This window comes from Sinocyclocheilus rhinocerous, unplaced genomic scaffold, assembly GCF_001515625.1.
Source record: "Sinocyclocheilus rhinocerous isolate Xijiao unplaced genomic scaffold, SAMN03320098_v1.1 scaffold1314, whole genome shotgun sequence".
NCBI classification, from domain to species: domain Eukaryota; kingdom Metazoa; phylum Chordata; class Actinopteri; order Cypriniformes; family Cyprinidae; genus Sinocyclocheilus; species Sinocyclocheilus rhinocerous.
This window is the reverse complement of record NW_015644118.1, coordinates 1,018,079-1,028,083: the sequence shown is the minus strand read 5'-3', so window position 1 is coordinate 1,028,083 and position 10,005 is coordinate 1,018,079. Positions and strand designations below refer to the sequence as shown.

Genomic DNA, 10,005 nt, shown 5'->3' with positions numbered 1-10,005 from the left:
CCGGTGTCCTGCAGAGTTTAGCTCCAACTTGCCTCAACACACCTGACTGGAAGTTTCTATGCCTAGTAAGAGCTTGATTAGCTGTCCAGTCAGGTGTGTTGAGGCAAGTTGGAGCTAAACTCTGCAGGACACCGGCCCTCCGGGACCGAGTTTGGACAGCCCTGGCCTAAACGGTGTATAATTATCAAATGTTATTCTAAGCAGCTGCATGCCAAGTGAATGTCACATATGCTTTGATGGACCACTGATCTGCAGTGCTTATGTTTGTCGTAATATCCATAAATGGGTCCATCTAAGGGTATTTGATTTTGCTCAGTGAACTGGGACAAAACAGGCTACCTTTGATGAAACAGCATGGCATTCAGATAATGAATGGACTGGCACCACCTGCCAGCCAAACTCAAGTCTCGCTCACGTGTCCACGTTGACTGTCTGTGTGGAACATGTGATGTGACTGCCATCGTGTGTCGGTCTCTGTAACTGCGTCTCCGAAATAAATTGGTGCAACGGTGGGCTGTTGGAAATGGGAGCGAGTTTTGTGCATTCAAGTCTTATAAAGGTCTTTCATTCATGCAACATATTTCTTGTCATGTAATGGAAAATAAATAACGAATGCATGATGTAAAGTACATCTTTAATGACCGAGATTCTGCATGCATTCTAATTCTATGCATAACATGATATTGTTACATAAATGCATTTGTTTGTGATAAATGAATGAATGTAGAACAGAAAGTTTCATTTTTATTTTTTGTGGCGAAACACTGTTGTGATGTCTTTTTTTTATCTCTCTCTTTTTATGGATTAATTATTCTTCCCATGAATAGAGGAGCGCCAGCCTCATCGCTCCACAGTATCAGAACGAAGGGCTGTAGAGCCGCGAAAGAAGAGAAGGAGCGAGAAAAAGAGATGCTTGTGGCTGCTGCGGCCTCCACCCCCTTCTCGGTCAACGAGAGAAAGGCACTATGACGAACGTCTGAGATGAATGATTCCGATTCATCCGGGAATATTCCACACAAGTTAGGCTTTAAGAAGAGATCTGACAAACCTGAGGAGAAGAGCGGAGAGGTGAGGAGAGTTCTGTCAGGGTTTACTCATCCACATTTGTTTCAAATCCACGTGCTGTGTTTTTTTTTTTCCTTTCAAAAATTAGATTTATACAAAATGAGAACTTTTAAAGTGTACATGCATCCTTTTTATACAAAGAACCATTAATTGTTGCCAAAAAAGGACTAAAAGCACCATAAAATTATAGACGTATAATAAAAATAGTCCATATGACTCTTGCACTAAATTCTAAGTTATCTGAAGCCATATCATAGCTTTGAGTGAGAACCGGGCCGAAATGTTTCAGAAGATTTTCAGTGAATAATGATTCACTCATCTCATTTCTGATTTTCTTCTCAAAGAGTTATGACTTGGAATATCTTGTAGTGCAGGATTTTCTGGTAATATGTATGTTGTATGGAAAATGGGATCGTGTATATATGTAGCCTAAAAAAAAAAATCTCCTTTTGTGTTCTACTGAGAAAACAGCATACAGTTTTGGAATGAGATGAGTAAATGATGACAGAATTTTAATTTTGTGTAAACTTTCCCTTTAAATGTCACATTCTAGCTCGTTCCAGCATTTTGGAGTAAAAAAGGTGACATACTTACCCAGATTCCTCAGTAAGCCCTCTAATGGTGTGTCCACTGTCAGTTTAATTTTAGGCAGTATGACCTCAGCGGTTTGGGCTGGGATTGTATTCATCTCAGAAACCATTGCTTCAATGGACTCTCCGTTTATATTATTTTCCATCAATACAAAAGATTCTTCTGACATTGTGCGCGGGATCAGTTTGTACAGGCTGTTTTTGCCCGTAAGAGTGAACTGCCGACCTGCAGAAATAGTTCTACAATGTATGTGTTTGTATTTGTACAAATACAGTACAAGTGCTTGTAGTTCATTTTCAGGGTGTTTTCCCCTTTTAATTATATTTTATTATTTAAATATTTCTATATTGAATTATATAGTTTTTTAATTAAACATTTTAAATTAAATTTTATTTGTATTTATCTGCTTCTTGTGAAAAAGAAGTGCACCTAATTATAATCCTAAAAATGCATTTTTTTTTTTTTTTTACTTGTACTTGCAGATAATAAAGGAATGAAACACTTATGTGGACTTAATGAGTGTAGACTTTCATGACTGTTTCTTAACACTTTTAAAAAGTGCACTTTGTAATAGTGTCAAATTAAAGGTTTTCCTGTAAATCATTGTTTTAATAATCTTTAATAATCAGCACACTTATTTTTGATGTGTTGATTAACATGAAAAGTACTCCTAAAAAACTCTGTTATATATATTTAAAATGTATTAAATTGCAACTTCTTCACTACAAATGTGTACTTACAAATATATTTAAATACATGACATGTAAGTTTCAATAGAAATGACATTGAAGTATATTTTAGTTTACCATACACGCTTATCAGTAAATTCGGCAGCACAACATTTTTAAAAGCAATAGAATTATGAAATTACTTATAAAGATGTACTTAAGTCCTAATTCAGTGGGTCAGATAAGCACTCTTAAGATTAACTCATTTAATTTAATATAAATTTAAACTAGAACATATTTTCAATTAATTCTAAGTAACATGCAATTAAGTGTCTGAAAACACTTAATTATTTTCAATAATATTATTTCCATAATAACTCTCCTTTTAAAGTATTCCTGTACTACTTTTTCACAATGTGAGTGGTTATCTTAGATAATAAGTGTGTTTTTTTTTTCTGTGCTTACCTGGGGAATAAAAGATGGCAGAGGCCATTCCCAGTGTGTCCTTTATCACTTCTTTCAGTTTCTTTGTCTCAAAATGCACACAGAAGAATTCTGAGGGAAGCCTAAGAGCATCTTCCAGCTGTGTTCTGGTCTCACCTCGAGCACCTTGGAAAGAGGGCGACGCAAAGAGAGAAGAGGAAGAGGCTCAGCAGGTCAACAAAGAACAATGTGTAGCGTTTTGGTGATTGTCTGACGTTCCTCCAGCATTTCTCTTACCCAATAGCAGGTTATAAAGAGCTACAGCAATGCTGACTGGGGAGAAGATCAAGTTGGTTTTGGGTTTTGAACCTTTAAGATCTGCATATACAGAGGTGGAGAATTCTCTGAGTGAGTCCTGCAGAATTGCCGTCCCTGATCTGCTGTCCTGATCCTCACAGGCCTCCCATGGGTCAGTGTGGCCAAAGCAGCGCGGTGGAGGAGGGGCTAAAGAATAAAATGGTAGGTAAAGTAGGTTTTACCCTGAAAAAGAAGTCATTTCTTTCCAAAAGGATGTGATTTGGGATTTAAAAATACAGTTTATGTATATTCCAACAAAAATGCTCTGCTCTGAATGTCTCATTTTACATATCCCAAATAGATAAACTTATTCCAATTATAGATAGTTGTTTTATAGTAGATGACCCCTGAGTAAATTTATAAATCACATATATTTTTTAAAAATAACTAATTTATTTTTTCTTTCACTCTTATATAATAAGAATAATATTAAAACAAAATGTATAATTTTCCAGATATTTTCTTTATTTTAGTCTTATTAAAATGAATGTTGTTTTTAATTTTATTCCTTAAATGTAGAAATAATATAAAAGCATTTGTAAACGTTTGTCTGTTTTAGATTAAATAATTTCTTTATTTTCTTCCTAAATGTAAGAATAATATTAAAACAATTGTATAAATAAAAAAATAATAAAATGTATTTTAAAAATAACTTCTTTTTACATTTTATTTCTAAGTAAAGTGCAATAATATTGAAATAGGCTTACTTTTATAAATTTTTCTAATTTACTTATTTTGTTTTAATTTATATATATTATATATATTTCTTAATGTAAGAATAATAATAAAACTGAATTTTTACATACATTTTATTTTAAAAATAAATATTTTTATTTAATAATTATTTTTTATTTAAGATTAAAATATGAGAATACCATTAAAACAGGCAGAAAATTGCATTTTAAATAAATGTCTGAAAGGAGTACCTTCCACTTCCAGCTCTACTGACAGCATCTGAGTTGTATTAGTTATGACACAGTGGTACATCCCAGCATCTTCCTCTCTGGTCTGACTAATTTTAATCGCCCAGTCCTGTTCTTTAGAGCTGATGTCCCAGAAAACCCTCGGAGGTGTCTTGTCCTCCTCTTGGTCGTCTGTGTCTTTGTCGGGCATGAGAAGCATATCACCTTTTCCTGTTTCTCGTTTCCAGAAAACAGGGTGTTTTTCTGTCTCTCTGGAAGAGAAAAATTTAGCAACCTTGCACGGAAGCATCACATCATTCCCAGCTACTACTCTGACGACCTGCCATTCCTGAAAGGGTGGGGGCGCTAAGAAAGAAAAAAAGGGGTCAGTTTATTAATTGACCTCTGAGATTCACAGTCATCAATGCAAGACATCCTTCTAACCTTTCACACGTATCGTGAATGTTCTCCTCAACCTCACACGATCCTCTCCTTTATAGCCATCCTGAACACACTTGTACTGTCCTTCTTGGGTGGTTTCTATGTTTCTGAGGTTCAGGATTTTTCCTTTCTCCTCAAGTGTGAGCTGCTGCTGTGTGTGAGCAGACGTGAAGCTCCAGGTGTATGTAGAGTCAGCCAGCACAGGAGCATCGTCAGGAAGACAAGTGAGGGGAACGCTGAAGTTTAGCAGAACAGTGATGTCACAGGTAGACAGGGAAAGCTGAAGAAATGGGAAATTATAAAGCCACCATTAAAGTGTCATAAAAGTGGTTTATATGATTTGTGTGTTATATATTAAAGTCCTCTGAGGCCAGTGAGGAACAGACACTGGACACATCAAAAGTCATCCCGTTGTTGGTTATAAGTGATGTCATTTTCCTACTATTTCTATACAATTTGGATTAATATTTTTTTAAGTTTTCATTTTAAATTTTGATTAAACGTTTGGATTTGATTTAAAATTTTTGAATTTATTTATTTATTATTTTTGGTGTGTGTTTTGTCATTTTTATTAGTTTTTGTTTGTTTTTTATGTCTTATTTTTATTTTTTTGTCTAATTTTTTCAATTGTAGTTCTAGTTATTTCTAGTACATCAAGTTAAACTAAATTTAAATGAGAAATGTTGGCTGAAATAAAATGTTTTTTTTTTCATATGGTAACTTTTTTATGGTTTTAGTTTTAAACTATCTGTTTTGCCATGCGGAAGTAAGCTATTTTCTTTGAATTATGTGTGAGAATTACGATTAGGTAAATACTGTAACTAGAACGGAAAAACTCTTTGCGCTACAAACCGTGATTATGATAATGCATAAAAAAATAATATAGCAAATATCAGTTTGCAACATTTGGACCACGTCCAAATCAGAAGTGGGCGGGGCGTCCGTGTGCTATCGGCGCTACGCGACGCGAATCGCGATCCTTAATGGGTTTTTCTGGTAGCCTACTTAACGCGACGCTCGTGCCCTGTACAACCTTATTTTCAACGCGGAAGTAAGCTGTTTTCTCTAAATGTGTGAGACTTCCGGTTCATTAGCCGCTGCAGAAGAATAACGAAGTGCAGTAAACTGTTTGCACTACAAACCAGTGTGTTCATCATAATTAAAGGGGTCATATGACGTTGTTTTAGGAGGGTGTGGACAAGTCTTAACTTTTATAAAGAATATCTCTTTGGGTTTGAGACTTTAGTCTTTGCAACTTCAGGGATCTTATCTATTCACAAACAGCTTGTAACACTCCAAAGAGAAAGGAAAACTTGAAATCGCATCATATGACCCCTTTAAGACAATACATTAAAATAAAATGGTAAGAGACACCAGTTTGCAATATCAAGCTGAAAAATAGCTGCCCAGATAGCAAGAACTTTTGGGCCAGATGTGGCTGATAGCTGTCACATTTGGCCTAGGTATGACATGACGGAGCACATATGGGCCAAACTTTCACCATATGTTTTGCCATGGCTTTAGATTTATGAAAGGGAATATAATGCTTTTTTTTTTTTTTTTTTTTAAGAAAGAAAAACAACTTGCGCAGATATAATTCCAAATGGAAAGAAGCTTCAATCCCATGAAATGTCTGTCTGTTTGGCACTTCTGTCTGGTCCTCTTGCTTTGTTTTCTTTCCACTGCTAATTGGTAAATCATTACACAGATGTTTGCTAACATGTTGATTCTTTATGTACATAGATCCTTGATAGAAATCTGACTGATTTACAGAAAATCACATGTCCAAAGTCTCTTTAACAGATAACTAACATGGCCCACTTTTATTTATTTTTCAGCTCATGCACGAATGCTGGAGGCTGTAATGCGTGTCATTCATTGCATTAGCTCAAAACGATCAAATTAGCACAACTTGATATGTTCTGTTTACTCATGACATTCAAAACATGTTTTCCATATATATCACTTTATTCACTTTTTCTCATTTAATTAACTGCACTTTTTGACTCCTATAATGATTGTTAGCTTATAGAAGGACCTAGAGGGGTCAATTTTCCTTTTAATTTGCTCACAAGGTCAAGATTCTTCCGTCAGTTTTGGCTGTTTACATGCATTTACTTATCCTGTGGAGCTGAAAGTTGAATATGAATAGATTATTAAAATGCTAATTCATTCAAACGTTTCAGATCAAATTTTGTCTGAGACTTTATGTCTGAAGTATTTTCTCAAAGAATAATTAGCAATGAACATTTTAGTCGGGGTATGTTTTTCTTTCTTCAATACCATTTCACCAATGCTAATAATAATTAAATATGTTTCTGATAGAAACTTTGGCAACAAAAATGGACAATGTTGCCTGCTCTTTTTTTTTCAGAGCATGTTTAGCCTGACCACAGTGCCCAGGAGAGTTGGTCCATCTCCAGAACGGGGGAGTGAGCAGTATTATCAGACTCTGACGCAGAAGGAAAAATAGAGTATTGTGATGTCGGCTGTATTTCTTATCTGAGAGCCAAGCAGCTGTAAGTTTGTTTCAGCATTATAAACCCATCTCCATCTCTCACATCTGAAAAGAGGTGATGCTGAGACTGCAAAAATGGTCAAGGCCTGGGAAACACATTTGTTGAAATTCTACACTGATGGTTACATGTTCATATCAAGAGTGACATTCAGTTCAAAAGGGGTCAGTGAGTTTGTTTGTTTGTTTAAAGAAATTAATACTTTTATTCACCAATGATGCATTGAATTGATCAAAAGTGACAGTAAAGGCATTTCTAGTGTTAGATTTCTATTTCAAATAAATGCTGTTCTTTTGAACTTTTTATTTCTTAAGGAATCTTGAAAAAAATGAATCACAGTTTCCACAAAAATATTAAGCAGCACAATTGTTTTCAACATTGCTAATGTTTGCTTGCCACCAAATCAGCAGATTAGACTGATTTCTGAAGGATCATGTGACACTGATGACTGGAGTAATGATGCTGAAAATTCTGCTCTGCCATCACAGGAATAAATTACATTTAAAAAATATATTACAATAGAAAAGAGTTATTTTAAATTGTACAAATATTTAACACAATTACTGTTAATAAATGGGAGTCTCCCATTGAATTGATCAAAAGTGACAGTAAAGGCATTTCTAGTGTTAGATTTCTATTTCAAATAAATGCTGTTCTTTTGAACTTTTTATTTCTCAAGGAATCTTGAAAAAAATGAATCACAGTTTCCACAAAAATATTAAGCAGCACAATTGTTTTCAACATTGCTAATGTTTGCTTGCCACCAAATCAGCAGATTAGACTGATTTCTGAAGGATCATGTGACACTGATGACTGGAGTAATGATGCTGAAAATTCTGCTCTGCCATCACAGGAAAAAATTAAATTTAAAAAATATATTACAATAGAAAAGAGTTATTTTAAATTTTACAAATATTTAACACAATTACTGTTAATAAATGGGAGTCTCCTTTAAAAAAAAAAAAAAAGCCAACAAAAAAAATCTTACTATTCCCAAACATTTGATGATTTCACAATCACAATGATGCAAATGATGTCTGAGCCCTCAGATTATGAAAATCTCTTTGATATACAACTTCATACATAAATAAAATGAACGGACTGTATGCCACTTTTCCTTAAAGAGCAGATCAAGTGTGTAACTCTTGGAAAGCTCAGATTTGTCACCTGTGAAACTCCAGATGAACTCTAGCAGTCCTCTTATCACAGCTCAAGGGCAGAGACGGGGTCGGGAAAGAGCGTTTTCAGCTGGACAAACCTCACATAGAACGATACATGACTAACTTTGATTATCTCTGCAGTGTTACATTACCTGTGTTATACACTCATCAGTGATTTTACATGAAGAATCTCATTCAAGATGGGGAGTAATTCCAGTAGCTTTTATTCAGTTCTGTAATATTTTCTAATTGTTTTAAACAAGTTAACAAATTACAGCTGCTAATAGTCACTGACAGCAGCTTACAGAATTGTATCATGGCTGTGAACAGCAATTGTAATTAGTTTTTTTTTATATATATATATTTCTGGACTTTTTATGCCTTTACTGGGACAGGACAGTAGAGCACAGGACAGGAAAGCATTGGGCTGAGAGAGGGGAGCGGGATCGGCAAAGGACCTTGAGATGGAATTGAACTTGTGTCGCCTCGAGCGAGGTGTGCTGTAATAATAAATAAATAAAAAAAATATATATATATATATATGAACAAAGTATCTATTTGATGGCTTCACAAAAGTTGATCTTCATAAAAGTTGATTTTAGTAAATATTTGTCCTTTAACATAATATGTAGATCAATCTTAGATGTAAATAATACTTTACTATATGGCAATTTTCTTGTAAATATTCTAATAGTACCTCTTTGGCTTGTTTTTTTTATGTTAAAGTATGGCAAATTTAGTTGTAGATTGTGAATCGTGATGGAAATTTTTTTTTAAAAAAGCTTTGAATCCCCTTAATATTACTCATCAAACACACACACACACACACAAGCAATACTACAGTAGTTCTTTTTGTACTGTAGTTTAAACATCTTTGACCTGTGTTTTGTTTTGTTTTGTTTTTGCATGTCCTTGGTCGTCTTGCTTGTTTAACTCTTTCATCATTGCTGTGTGTTGCACTCCTGCAATGTCAAAAATGCTGCCTGCACTCTTACTAAAGACCTTTGTGAAGATCATCCAAGTCATAACACCAAACTTCACCAATGCATACCAAAAAGAAACTTATTCCATGTTTAGATAGTGATAACACACCAAGGCTGTGGGGATATTATTTATTCAGCATAAACAGACTAATGTTTTTGCCTTACCAGAGGTCATTGGGACGATATCTAATAATCCAAAAGAATCTTACAAACATGCGACTTTCAGGATCCTACAGCTCTCACTAGAAGACCTGGGGCCTCATTTATAAAATGTTGCTTCCTAAATTTGTTCTAAGATCATTTCTCAAAAGTGCCTAAGTGCGATTCAGAGAAAACGAACGTGCGCACAAAAACACGTGCGTACGCCTCTCTTCCAGATGTGACATTTATAAATCGCAAATGATCTTGAAATTGTGCGCAGTTGACTGGTGTCAGATCTCCGCCTTGTAAACGCCCCCTAATTAATATCATTACCATATAAAAGAGCACACGCCAATATCCAAATTTCTATGCTTGAGAATGACGAGCACAAAAAAAAAAACAAAAAAAAACTTTACTGAGTCTGAAATTGAGGTCCTGCAGGCGGAGGTAGAGGCTCATGCGGGGACGCTTTTTATTTAATTATTTTATTTAATTTTATTTAATGTAATTATTCTGTGGACAAACAAATGTGTGTGTGGTTATATTTTTTCTATTGACTATTATCAAAATTAATACTTCTAGAAACAACACTAATAATAATAATAATAATAATAGTAATTGTAAAACAATTAGGTTTCCAAAAGTAAGAATAAACTACGAATTCAAGTAAAAATTTCAGTCATCTTATAAAAAGTGAGCCATCCTACTTTTAAAATCACTTGCTATGACAACTAATAAAAAGTTTAGTATCACGAAAT

At 34.4% G+C, this 10,005-nt stretch overlaps 1 protein-coding gene across 1 annotated transcript; it reads right to left on the bottom strand.

Moving 5' to 3' along the window:
- Window positions 1–617: 617 nt before the first annotated feature.
- On the bottom strand, window positions 618–4,745 carry serping1 (serpin peptidase inhibitor, clade G (C1 inhibitor), member 1; the record flags this gene model as incomplete). The annotated part of the gene is made up of 6 exons (XM_016575603.1): window positions 618–1,048; window positions 1,660–1,881; window positions 2,751–2,933; window positions 3,045–3,251; window positions 4,031–4,372; window positions 4,451–4,745. Coding segments are annotated over 6 exons (1,500 nt in total), but the record flags the coding sequence as incomplete, so codon positions are not given.
- Between the last annotated feature and the right edge of the window lie 5,260 nt (window positions 4,746–10,005).